The sequence below is a fragment of the Miscanthus floridulus genome, chromosome 8 (genome assembly GCF_019320115.1).
Source record: "Miscanthus floridulus cultivar M001 chromosome 8, ASM1932011v1, whole genome shotgun sequence".
NCBI lineage: Eukaryota > Viridiplantae > Streptophyta > Magnoliopsida > Poales > Poaceae > Miscanthus > Miscanthus floridulus.
In genome coordinates this window covers 137,805,689-137,825,060 of record NC_089587.1, presented here as the reverse complement: position 1 = coordinate 137,825,060, position 19,372 = coordinate 137,805,689, and the positions used below count along the sequence as shown (strand labels likewise).

General features: G+C 44.4%; 1 protein-coding gene across 4 annotated transcripts; it reads left to right on the top strand.

The window, feature by feature from the left end:
- The first annotated feature begins 2,309 nt into the window (after nt 1-2,309).
- On the top strand, nt 2,310-19,277 carry LOC136477299 (protein MICRORCHIDIA 7-like). 4 transcript variants are annotated; one of them, XM_066475422.1, is made up of 20 exons: nt 2,310-2,815; nt 3,090-3,167; nt 3,275-3,309; nt 3,408-3,486; nt 3,800-3,892; nt 3,985-4,069; nt 4,301-4,376; nt 6,265-6,390; nt 6,546-6,644; nt 6,732-6,824; nt 7,069-7,227; nt 7,324-7,419; nt 7,834-7,885; nt 7,960-8,071; nt 8,170-8,240; nt 9,842-10,170; nt 10,876-10,973; nt 17,846-17,921; nt 18,632-18,754; nt 18,888-19,277. In XM_066475422.1, exons 1-20 carry the CDS (start codon nt 2,407-2,409, stop codon nt 18,984-18,986), a joined length of 2,388 nt encoding a protein of 795 aa, XP_066331519.1. In that variant the 5' UTR covers nt 2,310-2,406; the 3' UTR covers nt 18,987-19,277. The 4 variants fall into 4 exon arrangements, with proteins under 4 accessions (XP_066331519.1, XP_066331517.1, XP_066331521.1 ...); XM_066475420.1 differs by having other exon boundaries at nt 6,723-6,824; XM_066475424.1 differs by lacking the exon at nt 7,069-7,227.
- Nucleotides 19,278-19,372: the final 95 nt, after the last annotated feature.

Sequence of the window (19,372 nt, the reverse complement as noted above, 5' to 3'; positions counted from 1 at the left end):
ACGAAAGAAAAGAACAGAAGGAAAATCGGCCTAAGTTCCAAATCCAATCGAAGAGGAGCCGGAAATCAAATAAAAAAGAACGCAAGATTTTTCTACCCTATTCTCAATTTCAGAGTATACTCCAATCAAAATTGATTGAAGCACTGGAGCTCTTTTAGGCTGAAAGGAGCTCCCAGAAACACACGTTTGAAAATAAAAATCGAACTTATCTTCTCTCCTATCAATAAAAAAACAAAAATTCCCTCAGGCAGATCACAAATATAATTTAATAGAAAAAAGTACAAACCGACTATCATGTCAGGTGATTAGATATGCAGCAAATTTACAAATCAATTTGTTAGTTGAATAGATTTGCAACAAATTTAACAAATTAATTTGCTAGTGGATTAGATATGCAATAATTTTGATTTCTACCTCAAACTGGATCGTACTAAACATGGCAGCAATGCAACAAATACACATAGAACTGTATTCTTTTTTGGAGGAAGGGAGTACTTTGGTGCAATTTGATAAATCGATGGCGTGTTTGAGGTACAAATTAAACAAAAGCTGAATGATTCTGTTGCAATGTATCAATACATTTACTTTTTTTTAATATTAAAGGAGGATATTTATTGTCTGACATTGCTCATAACTATCTATAGGGATCTGACGGACCAAATCTCTCGCGTGACTATACGAGTCAGGGGGGGGGGGGGGGTTTAGTGGGTGTTCGGTTGCTCTTCTAAACGTTAGTCGCTGTCCTATCAGATATTTGACATATGCATGGAGTATTAAATATAGATTAATTATCAAACTATTTGCATAGTTTGCAACTATTTTGCAAGACGAATCTTTTAAGCCTAATTAGTCCATGATTTGACAATGTGGCACTATAGTAAACGTGTGCTAATGATAGATTAATTATGCTTAATAAATTCATCTTATGGAGTACTGACGGATTCTGTAATTTATTTTTTTATTAGTATCCAAACACCCTATACAACGTCCTCACATGACACCTCTTAAATTTTAATCACTGAATCCAAACACCCATTAGAGTGACATGTTCAATGACTTATTCCAAAATAAATTGGATTATGGAGTGTTTGCATAGTCTATATCACCGTACAAATTAGGGTAGCATGCGACCAGACGTAGTATAAAAGTCTGATTCCAAAGTGAATTTAAACATAGGATGTGATTGTTGAAATAAATCTTCTAGCTACACGTGGTCTAAGTGACCACGTAACTTGCTCCACGCACATATTTTCTATTTAAATAAGAAAAGTTGTTAGTTGGATTTTTTTTCCGGTGAATGATCAACTTCATCTTCGAACCGAACAGAACCCTGGTCGAAGACGAGGCGAGCATTGACAACAACCAAACGTGCCTAGGTAGACCCCGCCACTTAGGGCAAGCGATTGAGCTCCGGCGATCGAACTATCAGCCTGTTGTTTGGCTGCGGCTCGTCGCAAACGATCGTTAATTTCTAGTTAGAATAATATTTTTTTTACATAAATCAGTCAGTAGTACTTCTTCATAAACTAACAATGATATGAACCAGCCAGCCGAACAGGTTGTATGTCTGGTCATGGACACAGAGAGAAGGAGAGAGAGAGTTTATTATTTGTTTATTCTTATGGGCTAGCTATAAGCATATGACTTAGGGGCCGTTTGGTCCTGTAGGAACTTCTAAAATTTCTGTCACATCGAATATTTGGACATATGTATGGAGTATTAATATGGACTAATTACAAAAATAATTGCATAACTTGCGACTAATTTACGAGACGAATCTTTTAAGCCTAATTAGTTCATGATTTGACAACGTGGTGCTACAGTAAACATGCGCTAATGACAGATTAATTAGGCTTACAATTTTCATCTTGAAAATTAGCCTCCCTCTGTGTAATTGGTTTTATAATTAATTTATATTTAATACTTTTTATTAGTATCTAAATATTCGATGTGACATAAAATTTAGGAGCGACTAAAAAACCAACCACCCCGATAACTATGGACTGCCCTAAAGAATGTATATGGACATTTTTTCCCTTATGGACCGGTCTGGTTGCTCTTGCCACGAGAATCTGGTTCCTCAACACGCAGACTGTTCATTTGCTCGTAAACGATCGTAAATTTCTAGCTGAGAACAATATTTTTCTCTCTTACTAAATCAGCCAGCAGAAAATACGATACTGCCTCCCGAATAGACCGAGCTATTTCAACTGGTGGGCCCTGTCGTGCATGTACCACGTGTCATCCAATGACGCTGTTATGTGCCGTCCCATCTGGCCTTCTTTTCCAAGCACTTATAGCAATTAAAGCACGCCCCTGCCCCTCCATAGAGCTGCGGGCTGCCCACTACGGAGTACGCACGGTGGCGTCCTCGCCGAGAAAGCACCATCGCTCCGGTCCGCGCCCATGGCCCCCACCGCTGTGGATCCCGATCCCACCGACCACCTCCTAGCGCCGGCGCCGGCGCCGGTTGCCGTGGCTGGAGGAGGGGTTGGCGGTGATGGACCGCTGGAGGTGGTGATCAATGTGAGCAGCAGCGACACCGACTCCGATTCCCCCGGCGCCGGGGGTGGGAAGAGGTCGCGGCCCGTGGCGGGACGTGGTGGCGGCAGGGATCGAGAGGAGAAGAAGGCCAGGATCTTGGCCGCTGCCGCCACGGTCCCAGCCGGCTTCCTGGAGCCGCTTCCGCCACCACTGGTGAAGTTACTCCCTCCGCCGGCGCCGGGAAGGAGCGTGACGAAGCAGTTCTGGAAGGCCGGAGACTATGTTGGCAAGTCGGATCACCTGCTTGCGGTCGAGGCGGCGCAGCATTCTGGTAACAGCTCGCAACATTATCTGCATCATTGTTCCCTCCGATGGGTGGCGAAGAAAAGTCTACTGTAGTAGGAGCTGGGCTACTGAACTGCATGTCGTTTTTTCGGGAAAATAACTAAAGAAAATATGTTTGTCTATTCCTTCTTGGATATTCTTCTGAGCATGCACATATTTTTCATGACACGCTCTGATCTAAGGTGTTCTGTCTTTGCTTTATATATCTTACCTTCCATATGACCTTGACCATTCAGTTGTTCTGTATTTGCTATCGTCAGATTCTGGAATGGATCATGTTCGTGTGCATCCCAAATTTCTACATTCCAACGCGACAAGCCACAAGTGGGCACTTGGAGGTACCTTCCATTTCATGCATGCCCAAGCAGCGAGGCATTTTTTTTGGCTCCCTTGCCTTGTTGGCTATAACTGCTGCTAGATTATGATGCCTTAGTTGATTTCACAGCTTTCGCCGAGCTGCTGGACAACTCTCTTGATGAAGTATGTGTGCTTGACTGAAATGAAGATTCAATTTCTTCAGGTCTAAGGTGTTGTTTTTCGGGCCTTGTGTGCTTACCTTGTGGATGTTTGTTTGCAAGGTTGTGAATGGAGCGACATATGTGCACATTGACATGATGGAAAGTAAGAAGGATGGGACTCGAATGCTCCTTATTGAAGGTGCGAGGAAACCGTCCCATCTTGCATGGGCGACTTGGCATGCTTTCATGAACTGATTGCAGAAGTTCCTTTTAAGAATATATTGGATGTGTTTCTGTTGTGCTCATGCTATATTTCATAGCATGCTTTTGTGCTAGAGTTGATTGTAACAACTTCGCTATCCTTCACTCCAAAAGTAAATCATAGTGTCATAGGATCCTAGCATTTTCTTTTTCACAAAATGTGCTTCACTGAAGGTTACAGATGTAGTGATAACGTTGCTCATCATTGTCTATCTCCTACCTCATTTAATTTCATTTTGAATTGTTGATAGACAATGGCGGGGGGATGAACCCAGATAAGATGCGTCATTGTATGTCCTTGGGTTATTCTGCGAAGAGCAAAGTCAAGAATACCATTGGACAATGTAAGTTGATTGTTTTGAATCCCGTTTGTTATTTTCTGACCACAACACAACACAACACAGAGATTCAGTTTGCTTACTCTGCTTCTTTGCAGATGGAAATGGTTTTAAGACAAGTACGATGAGACTTGGTGCTGATGTCTTGGTGTTTTCACGTAGTCGTGGTATTGAAGGAACAAGGTTGTCTTCATTCCTTGAAATATGGTAGAAGTGTATCTTTCTCATCACTAAATTTGTGTTGCCATGCACACTGGCCATCCCTGGGTCGACCATGCTAATTTAGCATTAGAGCTTTCATAACAAGCAGGCTATACATTTCTCCTCAGCTATGCACTTTATAAGATTTCTTAATTCATTTTCCTTGCAAAGCTGACAATGACATTTACCCTCCTTCCTTTTGTTCGCATGAAGGCCTACACAAAGTGTTGGGATGCTATCATACACCTTTCTAAGGAGCACCAACAAAGAAGATATCATTGTTCCTATGGTAGGCTTGATTTCACCATTGCTTTATTGCCTGCATCATCTTTATGTTGGTGATATTTTTTATTGCTTTAATAGTGGTTTCTTTTGTCAACACTTTAACTTTGAGTTAGATGATTTTGTTTTGTCAAATATGAATAGTTTACTAGGTGATTGGGATACTGCCAAGTTTGGGTTCAGCCAAAATGATATCATGAGTAAACCAATGTGGATGGATTTTTCTTGCATCGCTTATTGAGGGTGTAATGTAATATAATATGTAACTCAATGTTCCAAATGTAATTAACCATCCGAACCAATCCTTTTAAGTGAAGAGTGCAAGCAGGGTTGTCACATGTGCATAGTTTGTGGGGATGAGCTGTAATGGCATGTAGTACGTCCAAAAGTTAATTAATAGGATTTATGCATTTCTTAGCTGTATCAAGGCCTTGTCATCCATCTTTCTGCCACATTTATGCATTTATTAGCTATATCGAGGCCTTGTCATCCATCTTGCTGCCACATCAAGGCCCTGTTTCGGTCTATTACACTCTAAAACTTCACAGTGGGTAGGCTCGAGAGATGTACCAGTTTGTGATGAAGGGAATGGACTTAGTCACTTGGATGACAAGGGAGCAGAGCATAGGAAGAGTGCAGGCTTGACGACCAACACTGGGGCTACAGATGTGGCTGTGCAGGTGCTCAAACAACTGAAGAGGGCAAGCCAACAGAGAGCATGTGCCTTGGGGATAGCGAGCCAACTGGATCTGGCCCAACCTCCATCGGCACTGAGTGTGCCCTGCTGAGCGAGTGGTTGTGGTCCCGCATCAGTATGACGACTTTGTGGATGGAAGTGAAGTGATGCTGACCGGTGGTTCCTCAGTGGCAAGGAGTGCTATGGCTCGATCACTGGTGGAGGGTAAGAAATAGGCTAAGGGCACTTAGGCAATTATTCAATAATACTAACGTGCAAACTAGCTCTAACGGTGACTTAGTCAATGGGTTCCACTTAAATGGCATATTAAGCTAAATTTTCGATGGCTCATAAGGGATCAATATAAGTTTAAGTAGCATACAAGGGATTTTCTCCTGTTGCTACCATGCATCATGAAGGGAACAATTCCACTCTCAAACGAATAAACAAACAACAATTATTCCAATGTGACCAACACTGCTTCTCTAGCTATAATGAAGAATGTCCACCTTAGTAGTACAAGAAGCAAAATGATGGTGATATTGGCGACCAACGTAATAATGATACGTAGGTGGAGGTCGACATGGATGGGGAGCACAAGAACAACAATAAGCAAGGCGCCAGTGAAGGCGGCAAGGCACACTGAATTGTGGCTGTTCTTCTGTACTCCTGGGCTGCCTTGATGTCGACGGTGCCCTGACAAGATCAGCACCTCGATTTTGAAGGGGTGGGGGATGGAGTCCTGACCAGGCCGCCAGTTCCCTGCGCGATGGCTGTGGGCGCCAGGGAGCCATGGGTTTGACAGATAGAGGGACTGCGGCAGATCCATTTTGCACGCTCTGAGAGGAAGTGGCAGCTAGAAACAGAGGGGCAGCACCAGGGCTTTCATACCTAAACTCCTGTGCACGAGGGACCAAGGTCAGGAGGAACAGCTGAACAGATCGGTCTGGGTGGGTAGGGAGATAGGAAAATAAGATCTTGGAGCACCTCCTTACTTGCTTCACCAAAATGAACTAGGAGGCTTCCAGTTCTATGATGCTGGCTGCTTCAGAAATCGGTGGAGTTGTGGTGTTTAGGCGTTTGTGAGGGAGTCATGGAGTAGAGCAGTCTAAACAGGCCCTAACTTGTGTCTTCCTTTTTTTTCGGTATAAAGTGATGAAGTTAGTGAATTGGACATGAGCTTTCACTAATGCAGTGATGCTTGTACATAACCCTGCAGATTGACTATGAAAAAGAAAAGGAATGGAAAAGGAAGGCACGGACAACATTGACTGATTGGTGTATGAGCTTAGAGACGATAATACAATGGTCTCCTTATTCCACAGAAGCAGAACTTATTCAGGAGGTATAGCTGATGTAATTTGATGGCTGTAAATGTACCTGTATTTTCAACTATTTGAGGTTTCCTGTTGTCATGATTTCTGCTTTGGGAATAGTATACACTCATTTCCAGTGGAGGCATTTATGTGTTCTTGATGTCTGTACGCTGCTTATCTGTAGTTTGGCTCCATAGGGGAACAAGGAACTCGAATTATTATATACAATCTGTGGGAGGATGATGAAGGAGAGCTGGAGCTTGATTTTGATGCTGACGCAAATGTAAGTGTCAAACTAGTAAGTAATTAGTTCATATTGACACAAACGTAGTCTGCTACCTTATTGATGCTCAAATTGCAGGATATTCAGATTAGAGGTGTTAACAGAGATCAGAACAAAATCCAGAAGGCAAATCAGTTTCCAAACTCCAAACACTTCTTTACTTATAGACATTCTCTAAGGGTAAGTTTTAGATGTACTTTTGCATTTGTGCCAGTCAGTTTTTTCTATATTCTGTGAAGTAGTTATTCCAGTTGTCCCAATCAATATTTGTTCCATGACTGAATATTTGGTCCACTGTATAGCATTTTACTGCACTGTGCATGCAGTCACAAAGGAAATTGGAAAACTTTATATGAAGACCAAATCATGAACTGAAACGAGTGATATAGTTCTGTAAGCCCTAAATATTGATTCTTTTCTGCAGAGTTATGCATCAATTTTATATCTTTTGCTCCCGGAGAACTTCGAAATGATTTTACGGGGAAAAAAGATTGAACACCATAATATTATCAATGATCTCATGCTAAAGAAGCAACTAACTTATAAGCCAACAGTGGGCAATGGACTTCCAAAGGATATGCATGTAAACCAATGAGCTTTGTCTCACAGCTTTCTGTATAATGATGCATATGCATTGATCTCATAACATGTTATGTTCCCTCATCTCTCAAATTTTCAGATGGCAGCTAAGGTGACAATTGGTTTTGTTAAAGATGCGAGACAACATATTGATATTCAAGGGTTTAATGTTTACCACAAGAATCGCCTAATAAAGGTATTCTGTTAAAAATGTCATGTGTGATGTTTTTTAAAGGAAAATAACAGGGGAGACCCGCTGCTGAAGTAGGTATATTATAATAAATAGGGGGGAAAAGGTAACAAAATTTTCTCAATGAAAATGTTTTCTTTGCATTTTTCTCAGTTTGCAGAATGACTTCCTGTGTGCACAGAGATTACAAAATTCATAGCTAAGTAGTGGATGGTTCACAGTGTGTTTTTGCATGAGCAGGCACCATTATACTTCCTTACTTAAAAAGGCCTATAGTTAACCTTTTTTTTTCTCATTTTCTTTCTTCTTAGCGTGTAATGCCAGGTACTTGTTAAGAATGTTGTGATCATTTTAGGCAAAATTTTCTGCAACTTGAAAATGTTTTTAAGAATTTATGATTAGTATATTTATTTCTTTTAGCCTTTTTGGAGAGTATGGACTGCTGCTGGAAGTGGCGGCCGTGGTATCATAGGTATGAAATCTTGTTGCTTTTTTTCTTTTTAAGGTATGGTATTTTGGTATGTCTGTGATTGTTCTTGTATGCAGGTGTACTTGAAGTAAATTTTGTGGAACCAGCTCATGACAAGCAGGACTTTGAACGCACAAATTGCCTAGCAAGACTCGAAGCACGATTAAACCGAATGCAGAAGAAATATTGGTCTGTTTTATTGTCAGTTGGCAATGCCCGTTCTGTGGCCAACTAGCACATGCTGTAGAAAATCTTGTCTAATCTTAGTATGCATTTGTTTTTTCAAGGTCTGATAATCGCCACCGAATTGGCTATGGAATCAATGATGCTAGCACAGATTCTGGAAAAGGAGAAAGAGGTAGGTTAATGTTCTTGTTTTGTGCATTTGGTTGGTGTGAATGGGTGCATGTTTTATTTTTATCCTGAGATAATCAATAACCTAATAAACAAAGTGGTTCGGAAAGCTGTGGATGGGTGCATTTTTTATTTTTATCATGAGATAATCAATAACCTAATAAGAAGGGCAGGCCTGGTGCAAGCGGTAGAGTCTTACCGCCTGTGACCGGAAGGTCCCGGGTTCGAGTCGCGGTCTCCTCGCATTGCACAGGCGAGGGTAAGGCTTGCCACTAACACCCTTCCCCAGACCCCACACAGAGTGGGAGCTCTCTGCACTGGGTACACCCTTTTTTATAATCAATAACCTAATAAACAAAGTGGTTTGGAAAGTCTCAAAGGCATGGATATCTTTCTGGATCACTTGCGCTCACCACGTTTCACCTGTCGTACACATCAGCCCAGGTGGTTATTTTGAGGTGTTACCATCTATAGTCATTTGCATTCTGCATCTTCATGACACAAACATGCAAAACTGGTTTTCCCTCGATTCCCTTGGTTTCATACCAGTGGAATACCAAATGATCATCATGCAGCATCACCCAAATAGTTTTTGACATTTCTGTTACACACCAATGAATTTATGCAATATACAATGCAAGAGTAACATTGGTACCAATACATGATGTACCAAATTTCAAGTTATAATTTTGGTACCTCTTGTTCTGTTTCCAGGGACTATAAAAAAGGCTCAAAATATTGGTCACTGACTCACTTCCCTTGGAGAAAATGTAATATCAAAAGCTTAGCATTATGTAAATGGTAGATATGCAGCACCTTTTCCCTTTTGAAATCATACTAATGGAAACTACGAAAGTTTAGTTGATGGCTTAACATTGGCCAAGTTTGCACTACTGAAAAAATAGTCCTTTCATTGAGGAATTAGAGGCTACATATGCCATTACATATGGTTCATGCAAAGACTATTGTAAAAGACAGCGGATAGGCTTGCTAAGAGGGACCTCTCTCATCTGGATAAATGCCCACTACCCGATCAAGAAGATGAGATGATACAACATCCTTTAACAACGTGTGTTGTGGCAAGACAAGTATGGTTCAGTTTGTTCAATCCTTTGGACCTAGCAGATTCAGTCTCTTGACAAAATGAACAGACCTTTGCAGATTGGTGGCGCAAGACGATGAGAAGAGTTAAAGAGGAGCTCAAAAAAGGAGTGAACACTCGTAGTTTTACTCGGCGCCTCGATTATATGGTAACATAGGAATGCATGTGTGTTTGAGGGGTCATCTCCTTCGGTTAACACGATTTTGAGTGAGCTGAAGGACGAGCACAGCCTTTGGTGCATGGCTGGTGCAAAGAATCTGCAAGGGCTAGGACTTGCGATTGCAACCTAGGTCAGATAGGTCTAGGTTGAGCCGTGTTTGTTCGCTGTGTATGAATCATGAGACTGTGTAAAAGCCTCACTCATATTTGGTCCCCGTATGAGTGAGGATCCCCCCCTCTCACCTCTCTAATATAATGAAACACAGCTATAAGACTGTTGTTGGATTAAGTCAGTTTTTCCTCAATTGGGACATATAGTTCAGCTGATGATAATCTGCATGCAGGACTGTCACCACGTCCATTTGGGAAAGGTTCCTTGAAGTCAGGTTACTTGCAAAGGATCAGAAGTGCTGACAGATCATCTTCAAGAACAATATCCCAGCAGAGAGCTGAAAAGTCTGCAAATACCGTAAGACCTGAAAGATCAGTTTTGCATGGTTTGTCAGATACAGGTGGTGGTGCCAATACTGAGATTGCCGGCGCCCCATTTAGATCAACTTCCCCTATCCTAAGGACACCTGAAAAATCTTTCCGTAAAGTGAATACAAGTTTGCCACCTTCTCCCAATGGAGTAAAACGAAGTGAGAGGATTGCTGCCAAATGCCAATCAAAGGTAGTTTCACTGCCCCTACATTTTTTAGCTCGAATATGCAGGATATCTGCTTATTATGATTAAAGAAGAAAAATATGGTATAGAACTAGTTCAAACCCTTCTCACTGCTAGCATCTTTTGCTTAAACTGTACTCGGTGATTATTAAGTAAACCATGGCACATGCTTGCATGCCAGCGGCCAGCCTATCTTTCTATGCCTAACATATAGTCATGTGTTTGTTTCTTTCTGGAAGGCAAGGGAATGAAGGCTTTGCTGTTGTTGTATGTTTCCTAGAGCTGGAAGCTTTGTGTACCTCACTTTTCCCAGCATGCTATGAGTTGTAAATGCAGGGCTGTGTGATCTGATGCAAACCCATAGATCAGGATGAATGTAATTTGCTCCATGATGAATTTATACTAAGCTGTGTGATGCTCTCAACACACATGAAACTATGGAAGGACGAAGCAGATTTTGTAAAGTATATCATATATTGAAGTAAGAAATTATAGATCATTTTTTAAAAGAAAATTTACTCCTGTTACTCTGAATAAATGCATTAATGTCACTTACTTGATCTGAAAATTTCTAGTTGTTTATGTAGTGGTACTGGCATAAACTGATAACTAATAACTAATGGATCACTGGTTGCAATTTGCGAATTGCTTTTGTTAATTCTTGAATTAGAAATTAATCATTTATCATATTTTCTTGTCTCTGCTTCCCAGGAAGTAAATGTAACAACTGATGGAGACGGGGAATCCATTATGGACCCTGAAGCTGTCATCAAGAAATTGAAGGAAGAAAATTCATCGCTAGAGGAGAGGTACATATTAGAAATGTTTATCCACTTTTAATCACTCAAAATCTAGTCAGACCTTCCCCTTAATTTGGTTAAGGTTCACTGGTTGATTATTATGTTCGTCGTTAACCTCTCATGTATTAACGACATAACTTTGGCTACTACCTCCATTTCAAATTTTAAGTCTTTTTAGTTTTGTTTTAAGGGTCCTCCTGGGGGTAGGGGGTGGCGGCTATGGTGGAGGGGTTGTGGCTAGGGTTGGCGGCGTGGGAGAGGGGGATGGCACAGGGAGCGGGAAGGCGGCGGCAAGGAGAGAGGAGAGGGATAGGGGAAGGAGCAATTGCTCTATTCTTGCTTAGATTAGATTGATTACATCCTCCCTATATTTGTAGTCCCTATAGGACCTGTGTTCCAAGCAACTATGGGAGATATCCTATAGATTGGATTTTCCTTTCCTAAACAAACCAAACTCTTAACATAATAATTCTCCTAGTCAAATCTCTTCTGGACGAAGGCGGCAGTGAGGGCGTCGACACCCCTCCTCTTGGCGCGCGCGACCCCCCTAGGTTGCGCTGGAACCGGTTGAGACCGGCCAGCGCCCTCCTCTCATCAGACGTATGACATCACCCCCCCTTTCTCCACTCAGTGCGTCCTTGCGCTAAAGCAAGGCCCAGTCGTTGACGCCATCAGGTGGGAATTCCTGTCCTAGCAGAATGGCCTCAATGTGAGCAAGGAGACGACCACGGACTGGGTTGGCTCTAATCATGTTGTCCCGCGTGCGCTCGGGAACGAACTCCATGCAGTAGAGGAGGTTGCTGATGTAGCTGTAGAAGTAGTAGCTGTATGGTCTGGCGCACCCTCTTGATCCTGCCATCTGGCGTGCTACCACGAGGAGAGGGCAATGAATTGCCGTGTCGATGGTGAAGTGGAGCATCTCTCGTGGTGGAGCGATGAAGTCGTGGATCCTGTTGGCGATGTTGGGGACGATGTAGGCTGGAACTCGACGCCAGATCGTAGTGCTGGAGCATGTAGATGGCATCGTCGTCAGGTCCAGCATGGTGCCGAACATGAAGTGGCCCATGTCAAACTCGTCTGGCGAGAGACGATGTAGGTTGGAGTTGGGTCATAGAGTGATGTAGATGTTGATGTGGATGAGCTGGCGACCCAAGTTGTCGATGAAGATCACCGTGGTGTTGACACCGTGCCCTATGGCCACTGTTCGCCTAAACGGCTGTTTAGCCTGTTTACACACCGTTTAAACGCTACACGGTGGTACACCGTTTCCGTTTAATTGGTTGTTTTGACCGTTTAAATGGCTGTTTTCCCCGTTTAAACACCTGTTTTGCCCGAATAATAGGCTAAACGGTAGGTGACCGACTGTTTACCGTTTAGCGTTTAGGATAACACTGCCTATGGCCATGGGCGCCCTAGCAGAATGCTTGTGGGGATGTCGGGGGTGGGGTGCCCGGTTCATGATGTCGCGAGGAGGTGAGGGTGGAGCTTCACGTGGCGCCCTCCTGATAGGTGGAGCTGGCAAGGCGAGGACGGTCGGCGGTGCACATCGAGGAAGGTGATGGGATGACCGTTGCGGTAATATTGGAGCTCCATGGTGGAGAAGTCCCATGTCAGACGTCCAAGGCCGGCCAGCCATGGCGTACCCAGGATGATGTCGATGTTGTTGCCGATGTCGAGGAGAAAGGCGTCGATGTAGAAGATCACGTCAATGCGGAGTGGGACGCTGAAGGATGCCGCCCGACACGAGACCTCGTTGCCGCTGCCAACGAGGATGGTGGTGTCAATGCGCTGCTCGAGGAGGCCGATGAGACTTGCGATGTTGATGTCGATGATGTTGTGCGTGGCACCTGTGTCGACCAAGATGTGGACGCCAGTGCTCGACACCACGGACTATGTGGTACTGATCATCATGAGGAGGCTGTTGTCGACGTCGTTGGTGTCGTAGTCGTTGATGGTTGTGATGTCGAAGAGGTGCTTGCACTTGTGGCCGTGGGTGAAGGGTTTGTCGCAGTTGAAGCAGAGTCACGATCGGCGGCGTTCCGCCATCTCCTCGGTGGTGAGGCGCTTGAATGGGCGTGGTGGAGCGGTTGGTGGTGCGCCCGGTGTAGAAGCCGGTGTTGGAGTTGTCGATGGGGGCGCCTTCAGAGCCAACGGTTGAGTGGCCGGTGATTTGGTGGCGTCGGTGATCACCGCTAGCCGTCGCTCATACGCCCTGGCGAGGGACATGGCCACCTCCTTGTCTTGCGGGTTCTGGAGCTCGACGTCCGTCTTCAGCAGCTCGAGGAGCCCGACGGTGTAGTTGTTTAGCTGTTGCTCGTCCAGGGCCCAGCGCAAGCCGCGTGCGCTAGGAAGCACTCCGTATAATCGTCGACGGTGCCAGTCTTGCGCAGGGACGCGAGCTCGCCCAATGGGTTGCGCCGGGTAGGGGGGCCGAAGCGCTCGTTGACGCAGCAGGCGAAGTATGCCTAGTCCGTCACCGCCTTGTTGTGCGTGAGGTGCATGTACCACTGTTGTGGGCCACCTATAAGATGATAAGATGCATACCATACTTGCTCGGTTTCTGGGGTCTTGTGGCCCCTTAAGAACTGCTCACAGCGATTGATCCATGGCAATGGATCCTCCTTGCCATCGAACGTGGGGAATGACAGCTTGTGGATGCATGGCGTCAAGACAGGGAAGGAGCCCGATGGTGTCCTAGGGTATGGGCACAGTGGCGGGAGGTTCGTCTTGGGCGCCTCTGGCTTGTTGAGGTCGTCGAAGAGCTTGCCCTCCTAGTCATCTACAATCTCAGGGATTGCGGATGACGTTGCTAATTCCTTCTGCTCCTTGAGGAAGGCTCGACCGGCTTCCTCCATGGCACGCTTGGCGTCAGCCTTCAGCTTGGTGGCGGCAGCCTCACGCTCGCGTTGGGCGCGAGCTGTAGCGGCGGCCTCATCCGTTTGGCCTCCTTGTTTGATGTTCCTTAGGCGGTCGTTGATGTTGTCGAACTGCTCCTTGACGGAGTCAGACTGCTTGTGGAGGTCTGTGACGAGGATATCGAACATGGCCTTCATGTTCGCGGCATTGGCGTCGGCACCCATGGCAGCGGTGTGGGATCGATCTGGTCTCTGCGATACCAGGTGTAAGGGTCCTCCTGGGGGGGGAGGGGGTGGCGGCTATGGTGGAGAGGTGGTGGCTAGGGTTGGTGGCGTGGGAGAGGGGGATGGCACAGGGATAGGGAGGGTGGCGGCAAGGAGAGAGGAGAGGAATAGGTGAAGGAGCAATTGCTCTATTCTTGCTTAGATTAGATTGATTACATCCTCCCTATATTTATAGTCCCTATAGGACTTGTGTTCCAAGCAACTATGGGAGATATGCTTATAGATTGGATTCTCCTTTCATAAACAAATCAAACTCCTAACATAATAATTCTCCTAGTCTTGCAAGCGGTAGAGTCTTACCACCTGTGACCGGAAGGTCCCGGATTCGAGTCGTGGTCTCCTCGCATTGCACAGGCGAGGGTAAGGCTTGCCACTGACACCCTTCCCCAGACCCCGCACAGAGCGGGAGCTCTCTGCACTGGGTACGCTCTTTAATCTCTTCCAAACGAAGGCGGCAGCGAGGGCGTCAGCACCCCTCCTCCTGGCGCGCGCGACGCCCCTGGGGTGCGTTGGAACTGGTTGAGACCGACCAACGCCCTCCTTTGGGCCTTGCTAGGCCCATTAGCTCTGGGTTGGGGGCCTCTCATCAGACGTATGACATTTGTCCTAAGTCAAACATGTCCAACTATGTCCTAAGTTTACAGAAAAACATATTAACATTTACAATATCAAAAAGGGACCATAGAAACATATTGTAAATGTTTGTGCATTTTTCTATAAATTAAAGCTAGAGACGTTTGACCTTTTTTTTGCGAGGAAAAGAGAGGCTCTTTTATTGCTCAGTATTCATACTACAATCTTGAGCAATAATTTGCTCGATACAAGCTGACACTGTGTGGCGTCAAACGGCCGAACTATTTGGTCTCAGAACCAGTTGTGCGAGCTCATGGGCAGCACGATTTCCCTCTCCTCGTGTGGACTACTTTCCACTCAAACATGAGGCTCCCGGCCTTTCTCGCCTCCTCCGCTATTAGGCGTAGTTGTCCTCGGTCCCTCGTCGAGTTCTTCAGTAGAGCCTGGACCGAGCTGCAGTTAGCCTTCAGTACACCGGCACAAAGACTCCCTTGTCTCTTTTAAAGCCTCCATGCTTGCCTTCCTAGCAAAGCTTGATTAAAGATTTTGAGATCTCGAAATCCCAACCCACCCTCACTTTTGGACTTTGTAAATTTATCCCAAGCAATCCAGTGGGTATGCCAGCCTCCAGTCTGTTCGTTCCACCAAAATTTTTGGATAAGGAAGAGCCGACATCGAAGGATCAAAAAGCAACGTCTCTATGAACGCTTGGCTGCCACAAGCCAGTTATCCCTATGGTAACTTTTTTGACACCTCTAGCTTCAAACTCCGAAGGTCTAAAGGATGAATAGGCCACGCTTTCATGGTTCGTATTCGTACTGGAAATCAGAATCAAACGAGCTTTTACCCTTTTGTTCCACACGAGATTTTTGTTCTCGTTGAGCTCATCTTAGGACACCTGTGTTATCTTTTAACAGATGTGCCACCCCAGCCAAACTCCCCACTTGACAATGTCTTCCGCCCGGATCGGCCCGGCGAGGCTGGGCCTAAGAGACAAAAGGAGGGGCGATGCCCCGCTTCCGACCCACGGAATAAGTTTGCCAAAGAAGCATAGAACGGTAGCCGATGCATGGTGTAGTTTCCTAATACCCCTATGTAACTGACCTTGCAAATTGTGTGATGTAAAACTTTGAATTTGATGGGTCTCCAAAAGAGACCTAGATCACACAAATAAAATCAGGTGGGGAGTCCCCCGTTGACAGTCAAAAAAAAATCTGGATACTTCCCTCCAGGGACTCATGAATTGATGCCGGGAGCTTGAAAACACTCATTATGTACACCGGAATGGCCTGAGCAACTGCTTTGATTAGCCATCCTTCCCACCAGCAGACAGACACCTTTCATCCCATGCGTTGCATCTATTCCTCACACGATCAGTTAAATTTTGAAACCGGCCTTCATGCATGCGCCCTTCCGGGAGTAGGCAGACCTTACTTTGGTCCGAACGTGATCCCCTGGACTCCCAGTTGTTGTTTGACTTAGGATAAAACTAAAACCACTCTTTTTAGATAATGGAATGATGACTCCGGCTTCTGCCCTCTTAAAGGAAGAGGCATCAGTCCACACTTATTACAACATGAAAAACGTCTTGCACACCAGGGATTTCAAATTAAGAATCAATCCGCAAATAGAAGGCCATCCATTTGTGGTGAAGCAATGCAATGCCCTCCACTCTAGTAAACCACTAACATTTTAGAATGGAGGGAGTACATTTTTAGGGCATCCAGAGTGATTGTGGTCGCCCTTAACCTTAAGGTGGACCCGCGCTCGGTAAAGACTGAACCTGCTATGTTAAAGGCTGCAGTCGGTCATTAGATGGGCTCCATTTAGAAATAAAAAAATGCCTCAACCATTTACTGGTTCCCCACAGCAGGGACGGTGCCGCTGCCGCTGACGACTTCATCTCCCACATGGCCGCATTGCCACAGCAGGGAGGAGCTCAAGCCAGCGTTCATGCCTATTATCTCGCCATCTGGTTCGGACACCAGTTCGAGTTCACTGCTCTATGCGTAGCGGCTCTGCGCCCTCCGCGATTAGGTTGTGGAGCTTGGTGCCAATCCCTCATTTCCTGAAAGAGTATGTAGCCTGGAATAATGATTGATTATGGAGAGGCAAAGCTTGTACACATATATAGGCAAGGATCTGTAAATGGTTTATAGAATCAGTACCAATCAATCAAGGATCCTTGCCTATTCAGTACAAATCAATTAAGACTACCTTGCCTATTCTACCGCCAGGATGGCCAGTGCAGCCGCATGCCAATCAATCAAGGATCTATAGGACCTGCCTAAAACACATTGCTAACATTTCCCCTCCTGATTAGAGCCTCAATCAGCAGCAAATCTTGATCCATGGCCTCGCGAAGGTGGTGATGCCAGGCCTATGGGCGCTCCGACATCAAAACCACGCCCGTGCGCGTGGGTTGCAGCGGCATGGCCGGCAGCCTCGCAATGTTGGCAGTGCTCCTCCACGGGGTTCCTCGCCTTCGTCTGTTTTGTTTTGTCATTTTTTTTATTCTTAAGACCCGGCTTAAAGCTTGAGACCTGTCCCTAGGATCTTTTGGCTTGAGACGGGCGCTGTAACATTTAAGGTTGCCCTCAAAGATGCCAGATCATCCTTAAGGCTGGTGAAGTTCTTACACTCCGGATGCCCTTAGGATTATACTAATGTTTATTAACATAATTGTACTTTCTAAAGACAAATATCATTTTGAAAGTTCGATGACATGGATTCAAGGACAAGAAATGAAAAATAATGGAGGGAATTTTGTTATGCCTAAACTTACCGTCTGCTACCTGATTATTTTATTTGTGTCCTGTTCCAAATTGGCAAGTGATTAGTGATCATCGAAACTCCTTACCATCCAAATTTCTCCAAGAGATCTAAATTCAACCTTAATATTGGTCAAAACTGAACCAAAAATTGCCTGAAATTTCATATTTCGTCATATAATTTGTCATAAATCATAATTAAGTATGTTGCTTACATTTATTTAAGTTTTTTTAGAGTACAAAGGTCTGACTAAACAACAAAATTTTGTGTGAACTGATCGTTGATCATAAAAATAACTGTGCAGGTCCTGATCTGATTAACACAATTTTAATAAAGATAACTTTAGCCCATGTTGTACCAGACTTGACATGCCATTTTAATTATATTCTTTTGTAGAATCTTGATGTTGCAGGAATCATTATCAAGGGAACTACAAATCGAGCGGGATAAGAATAAGTCTCTGACTGAGAGGGTAAGCAGTTTTAAGATCCGCTATCGTATTTTGCTTCTACTAGTTGGAACTCATGGTAGTGACTAGTGAATCTCTTCTTTTTTCCGTGTATCTTGTGTGAATTACCAATTGTCTTGAGTAATCATGCAATAGCATTACATTATTGTTAGATGTTACTATACAAGGGCCTATTTGGTATAACTCCTGCTTCTGATTCTCTAGGGAAGTGATTATGTAGCTGAAAATGATTCTCTAGTGATTTTCTAGGATAAACACTATGGATGAAATGATTTTGTGCAGGAAGTGAATCTGGAGAAGCTAGTTTTTCAGCTCCTGGCATCTTAATTAATTTCATAGAATCACTTTGGGAGTCATTCTCTATGAAAATACCATTTGGCAGAGCTCCCATGGGATCAGCTTGGGTGTTCCATTGGGAACTCTCTCAAACAGGCCCAATTAACTAGAAATGCAAGTTCTGTTAGCTACAAACAGATAAAAATTGCAAACATTATCATGCAAAATTCAATATTCAATAGAATTTGTTTTCTACCTTCCCAATTTCTTTTACACCATCCTTGATTCTACCTACTTGTCCATAGGAAGTTTCCCACGGTTGTATTTTGTTTAAATGATTGAATGTCGCTGTGGATATAAGGATGGCATTTCTGGGAGGTCTGAGGATCTCCTTGTGCTCTTTAATAGCCTGAGGAAGTTTTATCTTTTGTTTTCAGTTTGAGGATGTGGAGAGGCAACTCGAGCTTGCAATTAAGGAGCAAGAGACAACGGTAGAGCTCTTTGCAGAAGAAAGGAAGTGCCGCGACCAAGAAGAGGAAAACCTGAAGAAGAAGCTCAGGGTTAGTTGTTAGAACTATGCACCACATTGCTCCTAACCAAAAAATATGCTCCAGTTCCTCTGTTACAAATGGGAGTCATCTAACTTCATGATGGTGTGCATGTCGCCTATAAACCCTTGGTGTCTATTTGCAGGAGGCCTCTTCCACAATTCAGGACCTGATGGAACAGCTCAATGCTGCCCGGAACTGCTGCAAGAGAAAGCAGCAGACGAAGCAACTTCACCCCCAGTAGTACGCGAGTACATGTATCGTCAGCATGCTCTCTTCTCTGGTGCATAGTAGCACAGATAATGTCCAGATGGTTGTAGAGCTGTTAGCAGTATGTAGCAGACCAGAATGTTCTATGTATGTTCCACAGCCTGTTGTTAGATGTGTGTATATGTAGTAAGTGTAAGATGATTGAATGGGGTTAATCCGTTAATGTGACGACTTCCCTAGGCCCTCACGGTTCCCAATAGAGCTGCGTGAATAGCCCCCAGCGTGGCCAAACATGTGATGGTGATCTGTGATTGATTGATTAGCTAACGATGGAATACTTCATGATAGTCTTGACTCCGTTTACGCTATTTTGCTAGTGTCAGTTGGTCCATGCATTGAAATAACGCATCAAAGCTAGAA

Bases quoted from the DNA above. Each gene is read 5' to 3' on its own strand.
- LOC136477299 (XM_066475420.1), top strand. From the start codon at position 2,407: ATGGCCCCCACCGCTGTGGATCCCGATCCCACCGACCACCTCCTAGCG. The intron at 6,391-6,545 runs GTATAGCTGATG...GCTTATCTGTAG, and splicing joins AAGCAGAACTTATTCAGGAG to TTTGGCTCCATAGGGGAACA. The intron at 7,420-7,833 runs GTATTCTGTTAA...TATTTCTTTTAG, and splicing joins ACAAGAATCGCCTAATAAAG to CCTTTTTGGAGAGTATGGAC.